Below are 26,215 nucleotides of genomic sequence, written 5' to 3'. Positions count from 1 at the left end.
ACGTCATTGCGTCACGTGTCATGTGATCCACACCGGGCGCGGGTTACAAAATGGATTCCTCCAAGCAGACAGATGGAGCGGAGCAGGCCCAGTTTTGGCAAACTGGTAGAAATGCATCAGTAGTCTGGAAATATTTCACTAAGATGAATCTTCCGGTTCAACTACCATAAGGAAACAGAAAATTAATCAACTTCCTGACTGTTTGGAGCTCGTTGTGAACCTGTGTTGCACCATATTCTGTGACCACCGTATATTGTGACCGTAGCGGTGGTGTTGCATGCACTGTTGCAGGTCACAGAATATGTTGTAACACCAGGTCCAATCGACTGAACCAGAACCAGCTTCCTCTGACCTTGTTTCACAAACTAAAAGCAAAAAATATTAATCTCTAAACCTATTAAAAACCTATAAACATATTAATCTCTAAAACTAAACCTAATGCGCAGCACTGCAGGTGGTGGTGCAGGGTGGTCGTCTGCCCCACTGTTTTTAGTTTTGTTTTTGACGTGCTGCACGTTTCTTTCACTTTTTCAGCTTAATAATAATAATAACCAATAGTTTTGGTTTTCCTGTGACTTATTTGCAGTATGATAAATGGTAGGAGCATAATATACGCTTCCAATGTTTTGTTGGTCCTTTTTTTAGTTAATAATGACTTTTTTTTGCAATTTAATTAATTTTTTTTGCATTTTTAGATCCTATGATGTCATCAAGTACTTGAGTTTTATTATGTAATGTCGAGTTTTAAAATGGTGTAGTCGTTCAACCCCTAATTGTCACAAGTAACTGTGTTCTTGCTGTTTAAAGTATTTACTCACCTAGTTTTGATGTTTGCACATTTTCATCCAGTCAGCTAAAGTTTTGCCTTCTCATGTTTTATTCAATATAAAATAATTAACATGTCAATGTATATGCACAGAAAAATAAAAACAGAAATGAATATAATCAAGAATCTTTAGATCCTTAATGCATCCAGTGGAATAACAGGTTTTAATTAGTCCGGGGTGTAACTGCTGATGAACAATAGACGTGAGGCTAAAATGGAACTGGACATTTAAGGCGGAGGTGTTGATCATCTGATTATTAGCAACAGCCACATTTTTTTTGCTTAGTCACTGCACCTACACCAGTTTGGGCAAAGAAAGCCGTGCGGCTGGGTTGTTACTAACCGTGCCCTTGCATGATGCCTGCAGAACCAGGCGGAGAACTCTGATTGGGCTGTCTGAAGAGGTGGTTGCTGGGATGTGTTGGCGGAGGGCTGGAGGGCTGGATACGCAACCTGAGGGAGGACGGGACAGAGAGGAGAGGTAGGATGGTGATGTAACACCTCAGTCAATATCGCTGCACCACCAGTTCATTGTTCACTGTTCAAGAGCTGGTGAGTAACGTGTGTGCGTGTTCACCTCTGGAGCTGGTGGGTTAAGTGACTGGGCTGGCTCTCTCCATGGCCTAAAGACAGACCCTGCAGGAAAAGAAAACATTTCACTCAAAGCATCAAAACATAAATCTGACTTTAAGTACAGTTTGAAACACAGACGTGTTTAAATAGAAGGCCCAGGCCTCCCCAGCTAAAATGATCTGTAATTAAACTGGTTAAATGACGTTTAAAAAGAATTAAGATAAAAGAACAGGAGAAACTGTTTACAAAGATGGCCGACGTCAATCACTGAAGCTTTCTGGTCATCTTACGGGATGGAACGCCACCTTCATTTTGTTTTCTTTTTACAATTTCATTTAAATTCCAAATATTTGGTAGATGACAGGTGGTTAGCTGGTAATTCTCTTGCTTTAGTAGAACTATGAAGCTGCAGGTAGATCTAAGAATGGACAGTGATATTCAAGTCTATACGTTCAAGTATATGCAAACTTCTGCTTTCAACTGTATGTAATTAATGTATATCAGGGGTCTGCAACCTGCGGCTCTGAAGCCAAACGTGGCTCTTTGGTTCCTTCGCAGCGGCAAAAGAAGAAAAAAAAAAGGATTTGTTTAACTGTTTTCCTGTCGTTTCCTTTGCTGGAACATGCACAAGGTGTAAAACTTACTCACTTTAACTTTATTTCTATACTTAATTTTTCCACAAGAAAAAATACATAGGTCTGCATAGTTCAGTTATTAAAAAAACTACCCCCCCCCCCCCCCCCCCACCCCCACACACACACACAAGAACCTGGTCTTTTCACTTGTCTTAAATTGTAAAAATCTAAATTATTAGATATTTTTTAGCTTTGTAATGTCAACCCTAATGGCCACAACAGCCCCTCCAACAAACCTAAATTGGTCCACGGGCCACCAGTTGATAATCACAGCAGGTTGTTGCGGCTCTGATCACTTTTAATTTAGTGAACGAAGCTGTAAAATGGCTCTTTTGATCGTAAAGGTTGCAGACTCCTGATATATGTAATTGGCTATAATTAATTATTTTACTTGCAGTATTTATTTACAATTCATGGTACAAAGCACCACAAACCTTTACTGACTCCTCCAAAAAAGTAAACTTTTGGATAATCACTCAAAAATCTTGGCTAACTGTGTGTTTATAAAGAAAATAATTGCAGTTGATTAATTCATGTATAGAGGTAAATTGGACACATTTTATTATTATTATTATTATTATTATATGCTTTTGTTTATAAGAATACACTAAAATCTAAAAAAGTTAAATCTGGTCCTCTGGACATTCAAAAAAAACAAAACAAAGCAAATCAACAAAATAATGTAGAAACGTTTCGTCTCTCATCCAAGAGACTTCCTCAGTCTGAGGTGCTGTATTCAGCTCCGTCTCTTAAATAGTACCTTCTCAGAGTGGATCAACCAGTTTGCTGCTGACAACCAAAACCAGCTGATCACATGCTCAAGAAGGACCATCAGCCTAACAATGGGTCATTAGCACACTGATGGCTGTTTACTGTTCACAGAGGGCTGAGTGATACTAGCAATCACAGCATTGTAAGAGGGGGACAGTTGAACCCGGAGGTCTCCACCCCTGTTTAACGATGGACGATTTCTTTTCACAAAGATGGCCTCCTTTACTCCTCTCTCAAACCATCGTTCCTCTCTGTCCAGGATGTGAACATCTTCATCCCTGAAAGAGTGACCGCTGGCCTGGAGATGAGTGTAGACCGCAGAGTCCTGGCCTGATGATGTTGATCTTCTGTGCTGGGCCATCCTTTTGGCCAGTGACTGTTTAGTTTCCCCGCTGTGATCAGTCCTACATCGGTTGTGGTTTTGGTTGTCAGCAGCAAACTGGTTGATCCACTCTGAGAAGGTGCTATGTAAGAGACTGAGCTGAAAACAGCACCTCAGACTGAGGAAGTCTCTCGGATGAGAGACGAAACGTTTCTACATTTTTTTGTTGATTTGCTTTGTTTTGTTTTTTTGAATGTCCAGAGGACCAGATTTAACTTTTTTAGATTTTTCTACCTGGATTATTGAGCATGCATCAGGAAATACACTAAAATGCATTTTCCAAGCACAAGAAAATAAAAAAACAGACTCATCAAATCAAAGGAATTGAATGTTGTGTTTTTTTTTAATCAAGGTTAATGTTCATGTAGCTTTTTATGTTTTGGATCTACAGCGATTTAGAAATTCTTCTCCACTAAAATTAGAATAATTTCATCCTTTCACCAAAAAAGTTTTTTTTATTTTATTTTTTTTATATCTTGGATTCAAGCAAAGATTCACATCAGCAGTCTGTGCAGACTTAACTCTTAAACTAAAGGTCTAAACTTACAGAGTAAAAGCTAAAGTCAACCAGACTTAGAGAAACACATCCAAGCTCCTTTGTAATCTATATAAAGCAACAGGAAACATGCACATGATTTAGATTCAATGACTGAAGGAACTACATTTCTGAGGTAAAGCTGAGGGGTTTTATGAGACTATGTACTGCCAAACTCAGCTTTATTTAACTCTGAACAAATGCAATAATAAATTTTGATCCCATTCTGTCTACACTGTTTAAAGGATGTAGGATGACACCATGATATTTAAAAAAGAAAAAAAAAAATGTTTAAAAACAGCTTAAAATGCTGCATACTGTCACTCTTTGTGCTTCGCTGTCAGACTGTGAGTCAGATCAAGACCAGATGTTTGTGTCTCAGGATAGTAACAGTAGTCAGGTACACAATGGCCTGCAGCAACAAGAAAAACACAGCCACCCTTCTTCTAATGGAAAAATAGTTTGGAGTCAAAAGACAAATCTTGCATATGAAACCAAACTATGACACATAAAAACCAGCATTTACTTTCTCGTGACTCAATGTAATGTGCGAATAATGTGAGCAGAAGGTGTGAAGATGTGATGCTGAAAAATGGCACAGAACACAATATTACACAATATTTATGCCATTTTATACTACTAGTGCTTAGTGTATTTTTATTAACGTTTTTCTTAGTTCACATCTTAGATCTTAATACGTTTGTTGGATGTAACTGGGACCCTGTGTACACAATTTTGTTCCACCACAAATGACAAATAAAGAACCATGAATCCTTGAATATTAAAAGGTACAACGTCATGAAGACCAGTCAATCAATCAGACGGGTGATGTACGCTTCATTTAAATATTTTAGGACAAATTTGTGAATGGCTGCCAACTACCCAGTAATGTTTACTCACAGAAACAGTTGGAGTGACTGAAAATGGGTCAATAATGTGACGGCCATGGATAAGACGTTTGGGATGAACAAGTCAGATGAACTTAACGTAATAATAAATACAGTGGTCCCTCGCTACTTCGCGGTTTGACTTTTACGGACTCGCTCTTTTGCGTTTTTTTTAAGACTGAACACGACACACGGCATGGATTGTTTATTAAAAATACATTATTTTAAATGATTTAGCACCTGTGTGCAGCCCACAGGCGCAGGGAGAAGCTCCCTCCTGCAGCTGATCAGCTGATTTCCTTCTCTGCCATATTTCTCCTGCTGCATCAGCTTTTGCTGTCCAGATGCACCAATCGACTTTTGTCTTCCAACTTAAAACTCAAAGTATGTCACATCATAAAATCATCATAATCACAGTGTTAAAAGTTATTTTTATTATTTTAGAACTTCTATGTTCAGTTGTTTCAGTGTAATTGATCAAGAAGAACATTTCTGCTCCGTGCTGCAGAGCTGCGTGAAGGGTTAACCCTTTGATGTCCTGCTGCACTTCTCTTCTATAAAATTTAAATTTTGTAATATTTTAAATATTGTTTATGTGAAATATTACAGCATTTCAATTTAAATTGTTTACTTACACAGAAGGTGGGAGACTGAGTGAAACTTGAATTTGGACTACTGTATCCTTACTTCAGTTTTTCACTTATCTCAGGGGGCGTGGTTCTCTAAACCCCGTGATAAACGAGGGACTACTGTATTTTTGCATCAGTTCAGACATGTGCTTTGGTTACTTTGAGCGTGTACCCTAAATACAGAATTGCATATCTGGAAAATTGCTAAAAGTCAAACTGTACTAATGGATACAGCATACTTTCCGGTCTACAAGACGATACTTTTTTCAAAAGCTTTGAACCCCGTGGCTTATACAATACTGCAGCTAATTCATGGGTGATTTTTTTTTTCTTTTTTAACAAACTAACGAGCTTCCTGCCACCAAACACATTTAGCCTCGTCACACTCGGGGTGCTCACATAGCTGCCCAATACACGTCTCTCTTGGGGGGTGGGTCCTCATAACTTAATGAGACTACCTGTATAAATAAAGGTAAACATTTTTTGTTTATTTAAATTAAACCTGACCAATGAAATTACCAAACAGGTCACAGTCAAACCAATGAAACGGTGAGGGGATAGGATCCCCTGCATGTGCAGCGCATGTGAGTCTCACACGCTCACAGAGCAAGTTTAGCTCTGCGGAGGTCAACCTGAAGATAGCGATCAACGACTTCCTGGTAGGATACTGTATTTTTTTTAACCAGCTGTGTTACAGGCAGTGTTCAGAAAAAAACACACTGTACATATTAGTGTGTTACCAGCACATATTGTAGCATTCTGTATTGTAGATTTAAATTGTTGTTGTTGTTTTTTCAGGCAAATTGATGCACTTTAAGTTGTTTCTGTTACAGACTAAAAAAAAACAATGTTAATAAAGTTATTATTCGTTGTAAGTTGATCTAGATTATTTTTTTCTTTAATCTTAATAAAGACACAATGTTATGCAAAGGCGTGCTCATAATAATTTTATAGATAAATGATACTATTTACAGTCGTGGCAGAGGGGAGTGCAAAATGTTTACATCTTCCTGGGGGGGGGGGGGGGGGGGGGAACAGAAAATAATTGAGAAGCAGTGCAGTAGAGTAACCATGAGTGAGGGAGGTAGTTGTCATGAAGACCTGCGGGGTTCACTCTGTCTGTGTTGAACAGTAAAATAAAGTCTATGAAACACCATCCGGTGGTTGATTCTTGATCTACAAGAGCTGTATGTCTCTCTCAGTAGCTGTGCGCTGCCACTCATGTTAAAACGTGAACACCCATGGTTTATACACAAGGGCGGTTTATATATGTACTAAATTGGTATTTTTATTTCCCCTTCTAAATTTAGTGTGCACGGCTTATAGCCCTGCGCTCTGTCCGGAAATTACGGTAGTTCAGAATACACTTCATAAATCTTATGTTTCAGCTTGCAATGAGCACCTTTAAGCTATCCAGTTGCATTTTGTGACTTGACCAACTTTCTGAAAGCTTTAGATACCTGGATTTGCTGGTGGAGGATTTGTTGCTCTTGCTGGTAAAGGATGTGTTGCTGCTGAGTGTGCTCGAGGAAGCGTTCATCCTGTTGGGCGGCATACTTTTTCTGAAGCTGCTCACACTCCTAATGCAAACACAGACAAGCAACATGGACAATGGAAAAGCAAACACAGAAAGTGATTACGCTGAAAAAACTTAAAGAAAACAAGTTAACACATACAATAGAACGCCTAAAATTTGTAAGAGATCATCCATCTTACTAATAGTTGCTGCAAAAAGTTTACTCTGCTTTGTGCAAGTATCTGTAGCTCCTGATCTCTGGTGCTCAAAGACGAAGTCTAGATTTGTTTTTAGACATCCCGGGGTCACAAGTTGAGGTGTGGGGTCAGCTAGTGAACAGATGCTCTCATAAATGAATCTGCTGCTGTTGGTTAGTGATCCTAGCTATAAAAGCAGAGAATATCTTCATATAATAATAAACGCCTGAAACTCACGTCTGATATTCAGATAGAAAATCTGAACAAGTGCTAGTTGTAGGAGAACTGAGCCCACACCCCTCCTCTGACCTTATTAACCCACGTGACACTTGCATAGGGATAATCCCGGCATGTCAGTTCAAGCCTAAAATGCAGCACCTGCTGCCAACATGATGATTATCCTTTTCCCTATCTGAGCCTCGGAGAGATAATCCTCACTGCAGGTTCACTGAAGATGATGTGATGTCTCAAAAAGCAGCCTGTGGTTTGTTTTCCTGTCACAGCTTCAGTCTCATCTAATCGGACAAATACTGCATCCAGCTGGGTGTCGGCAACACTGTAAAATTAAAATGTGTACACGACGGACAAAAGCATACAAATATGTGTAGGGAATTAATACACCACTACACTTCCATTTAAGGAAGGTTGTGTTGTCTGGTCTCACCCTTCTCTGACCCCGTAAAGGATGAGAAGTTCCTCAGTAGAGCTGTGGAGTTTTCCCGGTTCTTGGATGCATTCATAAATTTGTATGTTAACTGTGCGTCCTTGCAGAAATGATAAATAACAGAGTGCGGCCTACACAATTACAATAAACTATCGTAAATGAGTTATTTTTCTCATCATAGTGTCCATTTTCATTTACAGTAAACATGGAGACATGAACAAGTTTCAGAATAGTATGCATTCATTATATGAAAAGCATGCTGTTTGTAATATAAACCTCACAAAATCAGAATACTTTGCTACATCCAATAATATTAGAATTACAGGAAAACAACTTTTCTGACTGATGAGCTAAGAATTAACAAAACGCTGCCAATGACCTCAGAGTCTCAGAAGAGATTCATAGGTGTTGCTTTTACAGCTAAAGAGAAAAGAACGAGTGTTTAGAAAGCAGCTGGACCTCAAAGCTGTAATACAACCTCTCATTAGAAACTGTAACAACTATCTTACTCTCTAAAACAAAATAAAGTCTGTGAAAAGAACTCAAATGCAGTAGAAAATAAGATTGTTTTATCTCAACATTTAACAGAAACATTAAAAAATGTACAGATCAAACAGTGATATATTAGTGCTCTGATGTACAGTATATATGTGACCAGGTATTAGTGCTACTTCTACAGCATCACACAAGAAGATGAAGAAAACAAGCAGAAAAACAAAAAGATGCAGAAAAAGAAGATGATGAACAACAAGAACAACAAGAAGAAAGAAAAACTAGAACAACAACAACAAAAGAAAAACAAGAAAGAAGAGAGAAGAAGAAAAACAAGAAGATTTTTAGATTTTTAACAAAGCTTTATTTACACAATAAGTTAACACAACAGTGTTTAAAAAATGTGATCAGGACAAGCTTAAAATTAAATATTTGCATGTATTGTAGTTCTCCTGATCAGAAATAGCGCATAAAATCTTCTTAAATCTTCAGTTTCACAAAATTCTCCAAGTGTCCAGTGTCTCTGTGGAAGCAAAACTCCAGCGTCAGTCTGGCCTTGAAGCTGCATTTCCACCACGGCATCAAGTTGAGGTCCAGCCTGCAGTTTGTCCCTGCGAGACAACAGACATTTTTGTTTCGTCCACTAAAAAGTTTAAAGTTTGGGATTTCAACTTTGTGGCTTTGCTGTAATGTACTCTATTAATAAAAACAGATTTGGTGAAAGCTGTTCAAAAAAGCTAAAGATCCTCGTCATTAGATCAAACGGAGCCGTCATCCATACCCAATCTGTAAAAAAATGAAAAACACTCTCAGACAAACTGCAAAAAGGAGACTCGTTTAAAACCTCAGGATTGATGACCGACAAAAAAAAGAGTTTGTTGCAATGGCGCCATGAAGGATCCTCCATTGAAGTTCACCAGTCCGTTTTTTTTTTGTGGAGGTTTGTAAAGAGCCCTCCACTGGGGCTTCTGACCTCCGAGCTTGTCATCCCACATGCTGACAGCTCTGTTTTGCAGAGTTCTCCTGTTCAGGATCGTAACATAAGTCTTATAAAGTATTTTGGACCTATTCTGCACAAGTCTATCTTTGGGTCTGTGTTGCGTAACAGAGGACCACTGTCTTTCGCAAAGTTAGGATCCAGGTGGATGCCCGGGAAAGGGTCCATTGGGTCAGGCGGGTGATTCCCCGTGGACCACAGCTGCAGGAGACGCTTCTCTCCGGCTGCCATTCCCTCCTTCACCAGGTCCAGGAAGTGCTGCACCAGTCTGGCAGACGCCCAAGCAACGAAACTTCTCGGACGCTGGAGAAGTCTGGTCCGGCCGTCTCCACCAACCGCCTCAGGGTCACCGTCCCAAATTCGCACAGTACACAAGAACAAGAAGAGCAAGAAGAAGGTGCTGTGTGTTGTCATCATTGTATGGGCAGATACAATAACGAAATTAGTTCTCAATCCCATCACACCTGAGATACACCCAGGTGGAGCAGTGGGCAGCTACGCAAGCACCCGGGGAGTAGTTGGGGATTAGGTGTCTTGTTCAAGGACACCACGACATGTGGCAGTGGGGAGGGGGTTTGAATCTGTGACTTTCTGGTCCCAAGTTGGTTGCCCTATCTCTACACCACAGCGGCCCCACTTTACTAGTTTTCCCGAAAAACCTGTAACAGGTTGACGAGAGGCAGAGAGAAGCAGCTCACCTGTAACTCACCTGGAGCTCATAATAGTGTCACGCACTTCAGAAAGTACATATACTAAGATTTACACGTGTATGGCTACTGAGGTGTTTCACTCAATATATCAGGATATAACCAAAAGTCTAATTTTTAAAGAACTAAATTTAATAAAGATGTATCTAAATATTACTGGAGGCATTGGCTGTGGTAATAACGCGAGGATGCAACATCTTGAGATGCACTGAATGGTTGGAACTCAACAACCGGATCACAGGGTTAGCTAACATTCAACGCTGAAATCATAACCATGCAGCTCACAGAATCACCCAAAAGATACTGCAACATCTGACTTTAGAGATGATCTTTTTCTATGCCTAGATGCAGCCACACACCAAGAAGTCAGTACCCCACTGATTTTCAAGTTGTGTTTGGACAGATTGACGGACAGTATTTCCAATTCTCCTGGACAAGCTGGACAAATTCACCAACCCCACTCTAGGTTGTTGATAGTTTTGAGACAGAGGAAACAACATGAAGTTCTCTGTTCAAGGTTGTTTGCAGCGTTGCAGTTTCTTCAGCACATGTAGGAGCAGAAGTATTTGTTTGTGTTACAGAGTTTAGAGAGATTTGCTGAGCAGACAGAAGTTAAAAAGGCTAGGAGCAAAGAAAGGCACAGGACTGAGATGTTAAACCTGCATGCTGCGCCAAAATGCAAACAGCATATGCAAGGGAGCTCCCAAACACTCTTGAAGGGTCCTGCATTAGTCGCACGGCTGTGCATTTGTGCTGCTTAAACTTTGAGCACATTCAAATAATTTTACAAAACAAATTTCTCTCTATACGGTTGCAGATTTGTTGCGGGCGTCTCAAACCCCTTTCCATTTAGTTCACAGAATCCCAGCTGTATTTTTTACGAGTTGCAGAATCTGTTCAAAAATGTTTGTACTGGTATTTGTAAGTGGACACTTAGAGATGTACCGATCCGATACCGATATAAACTGAATATATAAAAATTGAGGCCAGACATGCATATTTCTTCTAAAAATCAAGAAAGTAAAAAATTTACCAAAACGTAACACAACGTCCCTGTCAGATAATCCAATTTAGTCTCTTTAAATGACTAAAGTGAGTAAAAACAGTGTTCAGTATCTGTAAACATGATGCTCAACATGAACGTCATTCTAAAGAGCAGTTTCTCTGCTAACGAGTGAGATGAATTTTGAATGAAAAGTTCAAGTTTTTACCCCCCCCCCCCCCCCAATCATTAAATGAAGTAACGCACCTGCTTGAGTTGCCTAATGAGGCTGCTGTTCTCCAGGTGAGCCTTGAAGGCCTGGATGGTGGCGGCACCATCAGAGAAGCGTCTGACAGGAGAGAAGCGCTCCATGGGGAGGTGGAGGGTGTTACAGTCCTTATAGCTTGATCTGAAAGGGTGGGGGCACAGGAAGCAAACACAAACAAGTGTGCACACATATACACACACACACACACAAAATAAAAATAAAAATAAAAAACAGCCACAATGACACACGCACACACACACACAAATGAGAGACACAAACAGATGTGTGAACTTTTCAAACCTGCACAAAAGGGTCAAGTATGTTGACAATAATCCAGTAAATAATCACAAATTACTTAAAAAGTCACGCAACAGATAAATAAAATGCTTCATCTTGCAAGTCACGCCTGGATATTATCCGATGTAAACACAAGCTCTTGTAGGGCTAACAGTTTGTTTGACAGCAAGATTTTCCATGAGCAGACACATCTGCACATTAACTCAAATGCACAAATTAGTAAAAGGCAAACCTACATGTTTAAGTGCCTAGTGAACATTTAGTTTTAGACTGACCTGAGTAACGCATCCAATAAACCTCAGTTTGAACAAGTTTCAGCCTGTCTGGTTTCATAAACCCCAAACATCTAATCAAAAAAATTACACAAATCTTGAGCAAAACTGAAGCAGAGGACATAGATGTTTGCATAAAACAGCTAGAATGACTAAACACTAGTAGTGCCAGATACCAGCCTCAGGTACTTGTACTCATAAAAACACCCTGATACTTCAGACGGATACCACTTTTATGCTTAGTGATGTCATTTCCTACACTTTGCGAGTAACCAAGGAGAAAAACAAAAAAAGTCTGTAGTTTGGACTTCCTTTTTATGTAGATTAATACAGGTAATTTTAAGAGTGCAAACTGTTTGTCGTGTTCTTATTGAATGCATTTCTAAAGTCAATGAGTACCACATCGTTAAATCCTCTACAGTGGTGTTGAAAGTTTGTGAACCTTTTAGAATTTTGTATATTTCTGTATAAAATTAGATAAAGAGAACCCAGTTAAACAAACAAGACAAAAATATTACACTTGGTCATTTATTTATTGGGGAAAATGATCCAATATTACATATTTTTGAGAAAGTATGTGAACCTTTGCTTTCAGTATCTGGTGTGACCGGACCCCAAGCAACGAATGATGGCAAGCTGTCCTGGTCCAGATGCAGAAAACAACCCCAAACCATGATACTACCACCACCATGATTCACAGATGGGAGAAGGTTCTAATGCAGAATGCAGTGTTTCCTTTCTCCAAACATCCATCCATTACCGTTTACCCACTTCTTTCTTTTTGTGTCACGAGGGTCACTCACTGGGTGAGAGGAGGGACACCATGGACAGGTCTGCAGTCCATCACAGGGAGAACGAAAGACAAACGAGACAAACAACCAGTCACTCTTTCACTCACACCTAGAGACAATTTAGTTACCAATCAGCCTAACATGCATGTTTTTGGTCTGTGGGAGAAAACCCACACGTGTATGGAGAGAACATGCAAACTCCACCCAGACTAAGATTTGAACCAGGGTAACCTGCTCGCTGAGAGGCAGCAGCTCTACCAGTTGTGCCACTGTGCTGCCCTAAATATGTAATATTGGATCATTTTCCTCATTAAATAAATGACCAAGTATAAAATTTTTGTCTCATTTGTTTAACTGGGTTCTCTTTATCTACTTTTAGTTGTGGGAAAATCTGATGATATTTTAGGTCATATTTATGCAGAAATATAGAAAACTCTAAGGCTTCACAAACTTTCAAGCACCACTGTACAGGTCCTTCTCAAAAAATTAGCATATTGTGATAAAGGTCATTATTTTCCATAATGTAATGATAAAAATGAAACTTTCATATATTTCAGATTCATTGCACACCAACTGAAATATTTCAGGTCTTTAATTGTTTTAATACTGATGATTATGGCATACAGCTCATGAAAACCCAAAATGCCTGTCCCAAAAAATTAGCATATCATGAAAAGGTTGTCTAAACAAGCTATTAACCTAACCATCTGAATCAACGACGTAACTCTAAACACCTGCAAAAGATTCCTGAGGCTTTTAAAAACTCCCAGCCTTGTTCATTACTCAAAACCGCAATCATGGGTAAGACTGCCGACCTGACAGCTGTCCAGAAGTCCATCATTGACACCCTCAAGCAAGAGGGTAAGACACAGAAAGAAATTGCTGAACGAATAGGCTGTTCCCAGAGTGCTGTATCAAGGCACCTCAGTGGGAAGTCTGTGGGAAGGGAAAAGTGTGGCAGAAAACGCTGCACAATGAGAAGAGGTGACCGGACCCTGAGGAGGATTGTGGAGAAGGGCCGATTCCAGAGCCACCGTGCACAGGCGTGTGCAGGAAACGGGCTACAGGTGCCGCATTCCCCAGGTCAAGCCACTCTTGAACCAGAAACAGCAGCAGAAGCGCCTGACCTGGGCTACAGAGAAGCAGCATTGGACTGTTGCTCAGTGGTCCAAAGTACTTTTTTCAGATGAAAGCAAATTTTGCATGTCATCCAGAAATCAAGGTGCCAGAGTCTGGAGGAAGACTGGGGAGAAGGAAATGCCAAAATGCCAGAGGTCCAGTGTGAAGCACCCTCAGTCAGTGATGGTCTGGGGGGCCATGTCAGCTGCTGGTGTTGGTCCACGGTGTTTTATCAAGGGCAGGGTCAATGCAGCTAGCTATCAGGAGATTTTGGAGCACTTCATGCTTCCATCTGCTGAAAATATTTATGGAGATGAAGATTTCATTTTTCAGCACGACCTGGCACCTGCTCACAGTGCCAAAACCACTGGTAAATGGTTTACTGACCATGGTATTACTGTGCTCAATTGGCCTGCCAACTCTCCTGACCTGAACCTCATAGAGAACCTGTGGGATATTGTGAAGAGAAAGTTGAGAGACGCAAGACCCAACACTCTGGATGAGCTTAAGGCTGCTATCAAAGCATCCTGGGCCTCCATAACACCTCAGCAGTGCCACAGGCTGATTGCCTCCATGCCTCGCCGCATTGAAGCAGTCATTCATGCAAAAGGATTCCCGACCAAGTATTGAGTGCATAACTGAACATGATTATTTGAAGGTTGGTGTTTTTTGTATTAAAAACACTTGTCTTTCATTGGTGGGATGAAATATGCTAATTTTTTGGGACAGGCATTTTGGGTTTTCATGAGCTGTATGCCATAATCATCAGTATTAAAACAATTAAAGACCTGAAATATTTCAGTTGGTGTGCAATGAATCTGAAATATATGAAAGTTTCATTTTTATTATTACATTATGGAAAATAATGACCTTTATCACAATATGCTAATTTTTTTAGAAGGACCTGTATATCGATACTCAGCTGGCGTTTTGCCACAGTCTCAACTCTTATCGGTTCTGCACCAGTTAAGGGCCTGCCCACTGCTGGTACCCATCCCCACTCAGCCCGGTTTATGGAACCACCATGTTTGTGGTTCCAAGGGGACGGCTCCGAGGCGACGATTTTGACAGCAGCCATTGACTTGTCAGTGGAGCTACGTTACTGGATGACCCACCCAGCAAAACTGCAAACTACATCTGGACCTCCGTTTCTTCTCTGATCGTGCCGAGCGTGTGTTTTTGCTAGTTTCTGTTAAGGAAACTCCAAAAATAGTGCCATGGACCAAGGATGAAGTACAGACCTTCTTAACTTTATTGGCTGTAACCACTGGCGGTGGTATTTGGTATACTTTGTAATGATGATACCGCCCACAGAGCAGGGAAACAAGTTACAGTGCCAAATCACCTACACCTGATAAAAACTGATGACGAGAGCTGAGTGGAGTCACACAAATCAATGGCAAAGCAGCTAACATTGGCAAGCACCTAAACTGAAAAACATAAAAACTAGTATCGAGACACGCCAGAGAACACATCGAATGTGTTTCTTGCTTGACAGGAAACACACAGTGGTCATTTAGCTGTGATGCACTGCAGAGATTTAATAATCACAGATATTATGCAGTTAAAACTACATTTGCCTTGTATTTTTTTTTTTTTAAACAAAAGCACACGTTATTTTTGTTTCATTAATGTGGGAAATAATGTGAAATACTGTCATACTTCAACTTTGAGGGTCAAATTATACAACTGTTTCTATAATGACTGAAAGGTAAAAATAATGAATTTTTAATTTTTGTTTTAAAAGCTAAATTATTAAAAGGTATAGTTCAGATCTTTTGAAGGTACTACAAAATGGTTATGAACAATTATCTTACCTGTTGTAAATAACTCTCTGATCAACCCAATTTGGAGAATCGGAGTTAAATATTGTCAATAAACCACTAGTCAAAACAAGGCAAAGACCAAAATTGATTTCTGCTTTCTTAAAACACATTGCTGTCAATTTTGCGTTACACAGACATTTACATGGAAATTCCAAAGCCCCAACAGCAGCTAGCTGTAGCACTTCCAGTGTAGTCAGGAGCAGTTTTTATAGTGATAATATATTTGCTCAAATAAACATGTAATGCAAAATTAACAGTAACGTAAAGTTTTATTTAAAACTTTCTCATAAACCACTATTATTCATTTTGGTCCTGGCCCTGCTAGAACTAACCAGCAAAAATGAGCAATTTCTACAAACTGAGGTCAATCAAAGAACGATCTGCAGCAGGTAAAATATTAACTGTTCATAACCTTTTCACAGAACCCCACTTCAAAAGATCTAAACTATCCCTTTAAGTGTATGATGCAGTTTGTAAATGTATGGAAAGAGGAAATTTAAGGATTAAAGATTATTTAAAAAATATATTATATCAGTTTCTTCTTAGAGATTTTCTGACTTCAGATTTTACTCAGTTTACTTAATTTAAGAAGTAAATCTGTCACTTACCTGGTCAACCCAAGTGAAGGAGAAGTTTTTAAATAATGGTTTACTGGTTATTTAAAACTTTTCAATGGTGCAAATTTTAATTAATTCTGACAAAACAACCCCACCTCTTTGGAAGGTACACAACCGTCACCTGGTGCTTCATCAGCCATGTGTGTGTTTGTGTGTGTGTATATACAGCTCAGAGTGGGAGAGTCCCCTCACCGGGTGTGTGTGTCAGGAGCCCAGCCGCCCCTCTGGCGGGGGCCCTGGGACCGCTGTGACTCTGTCGAAGGCTCGCCATGCGATGTGCTTGTAAGCACGTGCGTCGTGTGCCGCTTGGAGCGGTTCGCCAGGTACCTGAGCCGCAGGAAGGGGGGAGGACGGGGTGAGGGTGGGAGACAGGAAGCAGCGCTGGTCAGCTCTCTGTCTTCATTGGCTAATGGGGCTGGGGGGAAAAGAGCCACCCCTTCCCACCTCTGCCAATAGGTGCCATCATTCATGTCATCTTAGCCAATCAGAAAGCATCAAGTCAAGAGACACCACAGATTGAACATCATAGCTCATGGGACTCCGACAACCGCCCAGCTTCCAGTTTAAGGATTGGGCCAGTTGCTGTTTTTGTCGTCACTGGTTTGGCAAGCTTCAGAGTTAGCAAAGCTGTGTGAGAAAGGGTGAAGAAAGTTCACAGAATAATTTGGCACTTGCTGAAATGAGATAGATAAAGCAGCTCGGGGGTCAGAGAGTTTGAGAGAACTGATGGCAGAATCGGTCTGGAATGGTGGCAGAAGGCACTTGCGCGATGGAGAAAGGAGAAAAGATGGGATAAGCACCACAGCACAGTGGCCACCTCCCGAGGGGGGAAAAAAAGCAGAGCAGCTTAGAGGCAGTCACTCCCAGCAACCCAGGACACCGGCGAAGTCTAGAGAACATGCTGTCTGAAGAGGACTGCCTGAAAGCCCAGAGCTGGACTTTTATCACATGATCTTCCACAGTTCAATCCAACAACTTAGATGTTTTTTAATATTTTTTATGTGCATGTGTATAAATCTTGCATGATACTGGTGTAAGCCTGTTTTCTTTAGTTTTGTACTTTTTTCAGCTATTGTGAAATCTGTACACCACACTCTGACCTGCTGCGATATCTGTTGTCAGCAGCTGTTTCCTGTTCAGACAGCACCTCTACAACCAGTAACCAACCACCACAGACCCGTCACCATCCGTTACCTCTGCACTGCCTCCTGGTCCGGCTCTCCGTCTGAACCCTCCTCGTCAACCGGAGCTACGGCGGGGATTGGATGCTGAGAGGCAAAGAGTTTACTCGTCATGGTTCGTTCAGCACACAGGCGGGAAATAAATAAAGGAAGGAGATCCAGACCCTCACCGGGCTGGCAACAAGTGGCGAGGGCCCTCGAGGTCTCTTCAGGAGCTGAGCGTGGAGCTGAATGTTGGCCCCGCCGTCGGAAGCTCTTCGACCCAAGGGGCCCATGCCGTTCAGGAGCTGCAGTGTGGGCGGCTGCAGCAGCGATTGTTCCTGCAGCATCAGCAGTCCCAGCAAGGCAGGTGAAAATTAAAAAATAACAATAAATCAAAGAGGTGCCTGCAGGGGAAAGTTTAACGGACTCTACCTTGTACTCCAGCTGCTGTGTCGGCTGCAGGCTCTGTGTGGGCATGAGGGTGTGCATTTGGCCCATAGTGGGGGCAAGCTGAGGGAAGGGGGTCTGGGGGATTACACCTCGAGGGAAACCTGGTGGAAGGTTCTGGAGTTCCTCCTGCATCTCTGTCCTGCGTTGGAAGCAGACAGTCATGTTTTAGTCATTTCTGTCTTCAACGCTCCAACTGTCCAAAGATGCAGACTGTGCTTCATGCAGAGCTTCACAGAAACTGTAAATGACGCTGCGCTCTGTTTCAGTGTTACCTTTGGTCTGGTACCCCCACAGTGTGCCGCCTCATCGACAGGTAGCGAGCCATGGCCTCAGGAGACGGCTCCTCGCCTTCATCACTGTCCAGGGCCATGTTGCCATCAGGCTTCACAACAATCACAAACACATAGTGGTTACTGGAGGTGCCCTTTCAACCAACGCAACAAAATCTACATTTTCAACATGTCACAGTTTAAATGACTTCTTTTCAGGGTCTTATCCCTGCTGCAATGCAGTAATCTGACACTCTCCTGTGTTTCAGTGCCTGTGAGTCAGGGCTTGTGTGTGTGCACGTGTGCAGAGTTTTATAAAACGACTAGAGGGCGCACTGGCCCCATGATCGTGTGATGCAGTGCAGGACCGGCAGCCATTACCAAAACAGGCAAATATCTGCACTTCGTGTGCCCTGAGTAACGGCTGACTATGTACAAAATGTCAAAATAATATAATGTATGTACAGTAGTCCCTCGCTACTTCGTGGTTTGACTTCTGTGGACTCGCTCTATCATGGTTTGTGGACATACAGTCCATAATATTATACAAAAAAATTGTACAGGACCCATGATTGTCAACTTTAATATTACTCACATGATTGGAACAGTACTGGATATAGTCCTGTACAGTAAAAAGTTAAGGAAAAAATAAAATACTTATATACTTAATAAAATACATGGTCCCTATCACCAGCGATAAACGAGGGACTACTGCAATATAATAATATAATATTAAAATGTATATAAAGTGTAAAAATGCCAGAAAGCTGTGTTTTACAGATGTAGCAACAGAAAACTTGTCTTCCTTCACAAGTCAACAGATTTGATCTTATTTACCTGCTGATCAGAACTGAAGTTAATAATGTCACCATTTAAAAGTATCTTATAAAGCTGAAGTAATGGCCGTTAGTTATTGAACTGGCTCGTAGATAATAACTTCTGTGGCAGATATTGCTCTGCTGCACAGGCTGACTCAAGCTACAGTTTAGTACGAATAATTAAATAGTACAAACTGGTATTTCCTCCAGTAACGGATCATTCTCTGCTCTCTGCATGAATTTTGAAAATATTATTTTTAAGTTTAGCTATAGATTAAACACTGATCACTGCAATCAGCTGCAGCTAGCAGAGCCTACATGAACACAATTCATTTAAAAATGTTAGTTTCAAATTCATCAACTAGTTGAGGTCATAATTATTAAACTAAAAACTCTTGAAATTGCATCATTAGTTAGACCCAACGTATTTCTCTTCTACAACATCTAGCTGATTAACATAATTGTTGTATAAAATAACATAAATTGTGAGTTAAATTAAGTTATTGTAAAGGTGTTAAAACTAATTTGTGACACAGATCCAGTTGGGCTTGCTCTTAATTCAACTGTTTTGTCGGCTGTGAACGGTTGTTCATTTTGGACGCCATCTTCATTTAAACCGTTTCAGTGGGTCAGTGGTAGGGTCGCAGTAGTCGTGGTTTTAGAGCTATTCTCATAAGAAGGATTACAACGTTAGATTTAAAACATATATATTTTTTGGAAGTATGCGATTATTTTAGGAGTGGAAATTATTGAAGCAACGATAACTAATATATTTGCAGAAAATCAGATATCAAAGGCTGCCATCATGGCCTCGGTGTTCTCATCAGTGCGCTCCATAATGGAGGTGTTTTATGGGAAAACACAGGAATTCATCAGATTGATACCATCTTAGCTTCTCCACGATGTCACTAACTTAAAGAATGGGCAGGAAGTGCAGTGCGTCCTCGAGTGGTTTACTTAATTTTGTTGTTGTTACTGATAATAAATAGCCTGGGATTAAAAAGAACATGAAGTGTATATAGTAGTAACATCATAATGTAGGACAGTGTAAACTGTTGTTCTTGTTTAACTTTTCAAGTTTAACGTAGTTTAGTGTTGAAGTCACAATTCAGAATTATGAATCTATGAATCTTGAGTTTTCTAGCTTGCTTTATAACCACAGTAAAAAGAACAAAAAAGAGACTCCTTCATTGACTCACCTCTACAATTTGGTTCTCTGGGTTGATAAGCTGGACATGGGGAACGGTCATGCTAACAGGATTACCTTGTGGGTCAGTCTGCTGGAGATGGACACACACACACACACAGGTTATGTGAGGCTTGCACAACTCGGATTACAATCTTCTTAGAGCAGCGAAACTGACAGATGTGGGTTAAAACCTCTCAATGTTTTCACTGGACAGATTTGAAAGTCCTCCTGTCTTCAGTTGAGATGTTTAGAGAAAAGACATCTTTTTACCTAAATCCAAAAACTACCAATATAAACATTTATGTACAAATTGTGGAGCTCCTATCAAACTACGCATAAAACGTACGTTCCCTTTATGATTAATTAAAATTTAGCACAACTGAGGGAACACCGTACCCTAACATACATCAGAACTGATGTTGAGACCGTACATTACCTGTACAGCATTGAGAGGATAGCTAATCGAGCGCGGTGTGGGCGGGGCAACGCGCAGCGTCTTGTGTTTCTTGAGGCGTTCAGTCAACAAACTGTAGATGGCGCTGTAGTGATCATACGCATCTGTTTGCAAAGACTGAAGAGAGGGAGGAGGAAAAGGGGGGAAACTAAATTTGCGCAGAAGAAATTTGACACAAGGCTGAGAAGTACAACCCAATGGCATCTGCATCCAACCTGAAGCGTGCGCTCTCGATCCAAGCCCATCTCCGACATGGCCATGAGCACCTGCTCGTTGATGAGTTCGATCTCTCTCTCCGTCTTCACCTGCTCACACTCTGCGATCAACTGGAAGGAAAGATGGGAAGGATAAACTTGAAGCTATAGGAGCAGATCTGAACAGGTCTTTCAGCTTTATAGTATGAATGCTAATTAAAAGAGCGAATTGATAAACACCAAAGCACTCTTGGCACGTTATCTTTGTTTCTGTGACAGTTTTTAAATTGTTACTTCTTGTGCAACTTTAAAAAAAAGAACGTACAAGGCCATGCAACAGCATCATACCAAAGGCAAGTGGACAAGACGAGGTAAGAAGGAACACTAAAGTTAGCTGTGCGCCAATCAACAGCCTGCTGACACCAATTCAGCAGCACGAGTCAGCCCACATGAATCTGACATAGCTCTAAACACAGATGTGCCCCCTCCCGTCGATTAAAAACCTCCCACAACGTAGAGGGCGGGCAACACAGACGTGACCCCCATCCCTGACGAGCGCCCTGCCAAGGGAACTCATCTAGGGGAAACACCAAAAAGTTTACTTTTGTTGTTGCTAAAAACTCATTTCCACAATGTTCAAACTTCTTATATACTGCAATTTTTGAACTATAAGGCGCACCAGATTATAGGTGCAATATCAATGAACAGGTCTGTTTCCATACATACGATGCACTGGATTATAAGGCGCATTAACCAAAACAAGTTCATTTTGACAGATTTTTGAGCGCCGTGTACCATGTGAAATCGGTTTGATGTCAGTAAGCACAACCAGAATTAATACATAGGCGCACTGGATTATAAGGCTCGCTGTCAAATTTTGAGAAAATTCAAAGATTTTAAATGTGCCTTATGGTCCGAAAAATACAGTAGTTTATAGATTTTTAAAAACCTGTCATTTTTGTATACAGTAGTCCCTTGATACTTCATGGTTCGACTTTTGTGGACTCACTGTCTCGAGGGTTTTCAAAGTAAGATTGTACACAACGAACGACTGTCAACTTTAATATTACACATGTGATTGGGATGGTACGAAATAAAAAGTTAACAGGAGCGGGAACCAACAAATAGGACAAAAAACAAAACAAAAAATAATACTTTGGACAGGCTCTGCCATTTTGAAGTTTTCTTTCAATAAGCCTATACTGTAACACAAGTAAAAAAAAAAACTACACGGCCCAGAAGCCAACAGTGCTTCCGGTTGCTGCTTTCTGCCAAAATTCAGAGAACTGCAATGGAGGGAGCAAACACTAGTGGAGAAACCGAGGGGATAAAAATAGATTTGCAACACAAAGTCAGAAGTAGCGATCTATCTATTAAGCTCACAGAACTGGCAGGAAAGTCACAAATAATCCTGAAGCTGAACTCATCCTTCAAGTTGTAGTTGCATCTTCACTGGTGAGTATCCATATAAAATTTTGCAGTACTGTATAGTACATATACATACAGCCAAAAGTATTCGCTCACCTGCCTTGACTCACATATGAGCTTAAGTGACATTCCATTCCTAATCCATAGGGTTCAATATGACGTTGGTCCACCCTTAGCAGCTAGAACAGCTTCAGCTCTTGTGGGAAGGCTGTCCACAAGGTTTAGGAGTGCTTATGGGGATTTTTGACCATTCTTCCAGAAGCACATTTGTGAGGTCACATACTGATGTTGGACAAGAAGGCCTGGCTCTCAGTCTCCGCTCTAATTCATCCCAAAGGTGTTCCATCGGGTTGAGGTCAAGACTCTGTGCAGGCCAGTCAAGTTCATCCACACCAGACTCTGCCATCCATGTCTTTATGGACCTTGCTTTGTGCACTGGTGCACAGTCACGTTGGAAGAGGAAGGGGCCTGCTCCAAACTGTTCCCACAAAATTGGGAGCATGGAATTGTCCAAAATGTCTTGGTATGCTGAAGCAGTCAGAGTTCCTTTCACTGGAACTAATGGGCCAAGCCCAACTCCTGAAAATCAACCCCACACCTTAATCACCCCTCCACCAAACTTTACACTTGGCACAATGCAGTCAGACAAGTACCGTTCTCTTGGCAAACGCCAAACCCAGACTCATCCATCAGATTGCCAGATGGAGAAGTGCGATTCATCACTCCAGAGAACAGCTCTAGAGTCCAGTGGTGGCGTGCTTTACACCACTGCATCAGACGCTTTGCATTGCACTTGGTGATGCATGGCTTGGATGCAGCTGCTCGACCATGGAAACCCATTTCATGAAGTTCTCTGTGCACCGTTCTTGAGATAATCTGAAGGCCACATGAAGTCTGGAGGTTTGTAGTGATTGACTCTGCAGAAAGTTGGCAACCTCTTCGCACTATGCGCTTCTGCATCCGCTGACCCCGCTTCGTCAGTTTACGTGGCCTACCACTTGGTGGCTGAGTTGCTGTCGTTCCCAAACACTTCCATTTTCTTATACTACAGATGACTGTTGACTGTGGAATATTTAGGAGCAAGGAAATTTCACAACTGGATTTGTTGCATAGGTGGCATCCTATCAGTTCCATGCTGGAATTCACTGAGCTCCCGAGAGCGACCCATTCTTTCACAAATGTTTGTAAAAAACCATTCTCCATGCCTAGGTGCTTCATTTTATACACCTGTGGCCATAGAAGTGATTGGAACACCTGATTACGATAACTTGGTTAGGTGAGCAAATAGTTTTGGCAATGTAGTGTGTGTTGTTAAAATTACGTAGGTTTAAGAGTTTAGCACATTGTTAAGAACATTGCAAGTGTGTGGGAAGGGTTTATAAAGTCTTAAAATATATAAAAATACTAAAATAAATATAATGACCCTACTTCGCTGATTTTCACCTATCATGTGGGTGTCTGGAACGTAACCCCCGCGATAAGTGTGGAGAAAAATTCTGAGCTCTGACACAATGGATGTCCGTAAGAGTTTGGATGTTCAGTCTTAACAGGGGAGATTTGAGAGAAAATTGTTTTTTAGCACTAAGGAAAATTTGGTATCGATCAATACCAAATAAATACAGGTCCAGTATCGCCGATACTGATACGATACCTTTAAATAATTGCGGTGAATTTTGATGACAAGTGTTTTGTGATTTTTCCTTTGGATCATTTATTAGTTAAAACCCAGGATAGAATTAGGCAAAGTATATAAGTAAATTAAAAAATACTTTATTATAATAAAAGTTTTTTTTTCTGAAAAGATAGAACGGTAACAAAACTTTTCCCCATACCTTGTGATGGATGGATTTTTTTCCTTAAAGTGCACAAAATGATCACTCAAGAATAAATTAAAACATTGTGTTCAGAAACTCTGATAATTAAATAAAAATTATTCCTTCATTGCACTCCTTTTCTGGATTTTTTTTCTTAAATAAACAACCTACAAAGTTATCACACTGCAACAAATGTTGTAAAACAGTAAAATATATTTAGGATATAAAGGAATAAAACAAAATTTCTCCTCTTTAGCTAATTTCTTTTTTGGGTTTGAAAAAAATAATTACAAATCAAAAAAATTATTGAAAATACAATAAATAAAGTGTAAATAACAAAACAACCTCTGAAGCCTTAAGTTCAAAGAAATATTCCCAGCAGCCTCTCTGTGGGCCCTGCCTGCCTTTACAAAGTTGCTCTGTGCTGTGACGGGAGTGGGACTTGGACAGTCAGCTCGCGCCTTTGACAAAACCGCAGCAGTGCGTACAGTAGAGAAACTGAAGCTAAAGTATCGATGTCATCACGCTTGTATTGATCAACATCAATAACCATGTTGGTATCGATATTAATCGATGTTTGGATCGATCCACCCACCCCTAGCAGGGATGCAAGTACTGCAGTCCCTCACTGCTAGAAGTGGAGTATCTTTTTAACTTCTCTTTAACAAAAAACGGTGTTCAAACATAGAAATTAGCGTGTGACGACCAGAAGCTTTGGCCAGTTATGGTTCAGGAACCTTTTCAATGAGACCCTTAATAAGAGGGAAAATTAAAGAAATAGGGAATAGGAATACTAGGAACAATATATGTTCCTACAATAGGAACAATTGGGGAAATAGTCCGTCACTGTCTGGCAGAAACAGACATGTGTGGCTGCCATGGTGACCCTAATGAGCCACCGGCAGAACCTGGTTCTCGTTACTCTTCTTGTCCAGTTTACACATCAAAACACCAGTATTTTGTCCCATTAGAAAAGCAAATTCCAAGTTACTATCAAGCTTTTGAGAAGAAAGTTGCTGTATGCTGAATTCATAAGAAATATTTGATTTTTTTACAGAATTAAAAAATATATATATCATAAAACACAACTGATTTAAGTAAAACAAACAAACAAAAAAACCTGCTTGTAAAAACACACACACACAAAGTCAGACAATAGGTGTGAAGTTTTGCTGTGTGTTTTAAAGGTCTCACCCTGTCAAACTCTGGGTCTGGGTCTCCTAGCCTCATCCACTTGTTCTTACAGATCTGCTCCATGGTCAGCCGCCTGCTGGGCTCCAGAACTAACATGTGTCTAATTAGATACTCACAGTCTGCAATAACACAAAAACACACCAGTCATTCTAATAGAAGATCACATCTCGAACCAAAATACACACCTTATTGTGCATTAGTGCAGAATAAAAATAAAATAAAATGACTAAGCTTTGACTCGTCGAGTTTTTAGAAACATTTAGTGATCAAAAGTTAAAGGAACATCACCATCAGTGAGTCAAAGAGAACACAGACACAAAATTTTATGTAGGCTACTACTAAGATTTTTAGACATGTAAAAAGGTTTTGGATGTTTTCTTCAGACCTTGTATTTTTGCTGGAGTTTTGTTGGATTTTGTCAGAAAGTATTAAAAGTGGAATTTTTTTTAATTTTACAAACTTGTTAAAATTGTTTGTGGCCCAGTTGGTAGAGCTGTTGCCTCTCAGTGAGAAGGTCAATGAATCAAATCCCAGTTCAGGACCTTTCTGCGTGGAGTTTGCATGTTCTCTCCATGCATGCGTGGGTTTTCTCCGGGTACTCCGGTTTCTTCTCACAGACCAAAAACATTCATGTTAGGCTGATTGGTAACTCTAAATTGTCCCTAGGTGAGAGAGAGAGAGTGAATGGTTGTTTGTCTCTATGGCAGCAGAGATCATACCTCTCCAGTTTTAGCTTATCTCCATTGGCTCCCTGTTAAATTCAGAATAGAATTCAAAATCTTACTTCTAACCTACAAAGCTCTCAACAACCTAGCTCCATCTTACATTACAGATATTGTTGTTCCACATTTTCCTAACAGAGCACTTCGCTCTCAAACTGCAGGCTTACTTGTGGTTCCCAGAGTTTCCAAAAGCAGAATGGGAGGAAGATCTTCCAGTTATCAGGCTCCTCTCTTGTGGAACCAACGTCCAGTTTTTGTCCATAAGGCTGACACATTGTCCAGTTTTAAGACTGGGCTTAATACTTTCCTTTTTGATAAATCCTATAGTTAGATTGATTTCCTGACCTATTCCTTATCCTATGCTGCTATAACCTTAGACTACTGGAGGACAAATTGACCTCATTTAATCAAATGAACAGTTATAAAAACAGTAGTCCCTCATTTATCGCAGGGGATCTGTACCCTGAAGACCCGCGATAAGTGAAAAACCGCAAAGTAGGAATAGTAGTACAAGTAGTAAGTAGTAGTTTATTATAT

The 26,215-nt window shown here is 40.5% G+C and overlaps 1 protein-coding gene across 1 annotated transcript in view; it reads right to left on the bottom strand.

Moving 5' to 3' along the window:
• The window catches only part of sik3 (SIK family kinase 3), a 75,415-nt gene that overhangs the window by 9,017 nt on the left and 40,183 nt on the right, over nucleotides 1–26,215 (bottom strand). Inside the window, exons 7-19 of the mRNA XM_037677429.1 lie at nucleotides 24,957–25,075; nucleotides 20,542–20,652; nucleotides 20,309–20,443; nucleotides 19,883–19,963; nucleotides 17,869–17,978; nucleotides 17,579–17,735; nucleotides 17,335–17,484; nucleotides 17,178–17,251; nucleotides 16,176–16,310; nucleotides 11,061–11,202; nucleotides 6,699–6,818; nucleotides 1,404–1,462; nucleotides 1,170–1,279 (exon numbers count right to left, since the gene is read on the bottom strand). Coding sequence (XP_037533357.1) covers nucleotides 1,170–1,279; nucleotides 1,404–1,462; nucleotides 6,699–6,818; nucleotides 11,061–11,202; nucleotides 16,176–16,310; nucleotides 17,178–17,251; nucleotides 17,335–17,484; nucleotides 17,579–17,735; nucleotides 17,869–17,978; nucleotides 19,883–19,963; nucleotides 20,309–20,443; nucleotides 20,542–20,652; nucleotides 24,957–25,075 — 1,503 coding nt within the window. The remainder of the gene's footprint in view (nucleotides 1–1,169; nucleotides 1,280–1,403; nucleotides 1,463–6,698; nucleotides 6,819–11,060; nucleotides 11,203–16,175; nucleotides 16,311–17,177; nucleotides 17,252–17,334; nucleotides 17,485–17,578; nucleotides 17,736–17,868; nucleotides 17,979–19,882; nucleotides 19,964–20,308; nucleotides 20,444–20,541; nucleotides 20,653–24,956; nucleotides 25,076–26,215) is intronic.

The sequence above is a fragment of the Nematolebias whitei genome, chromosome 6, assembly GCF_014905685.2.
Source record: "Nematolebias whitei isolate Nwh7 chromosome 6, NemWhi1, whole genome shotgun sequence".
Taxonomy (NCBI): domain Eukaryota; kingdom Metazoa; phylum Chordata; class Actinopteri; order Cyprinodontiformes; family Rivulidae; genus Nematolebias; species Nematolebias whitei.
The sequence above is the reverse complement of the archived record's forward strand: the minus strand, read 5'-3'. Positions and strand labels throughout refer to the sequence as shown.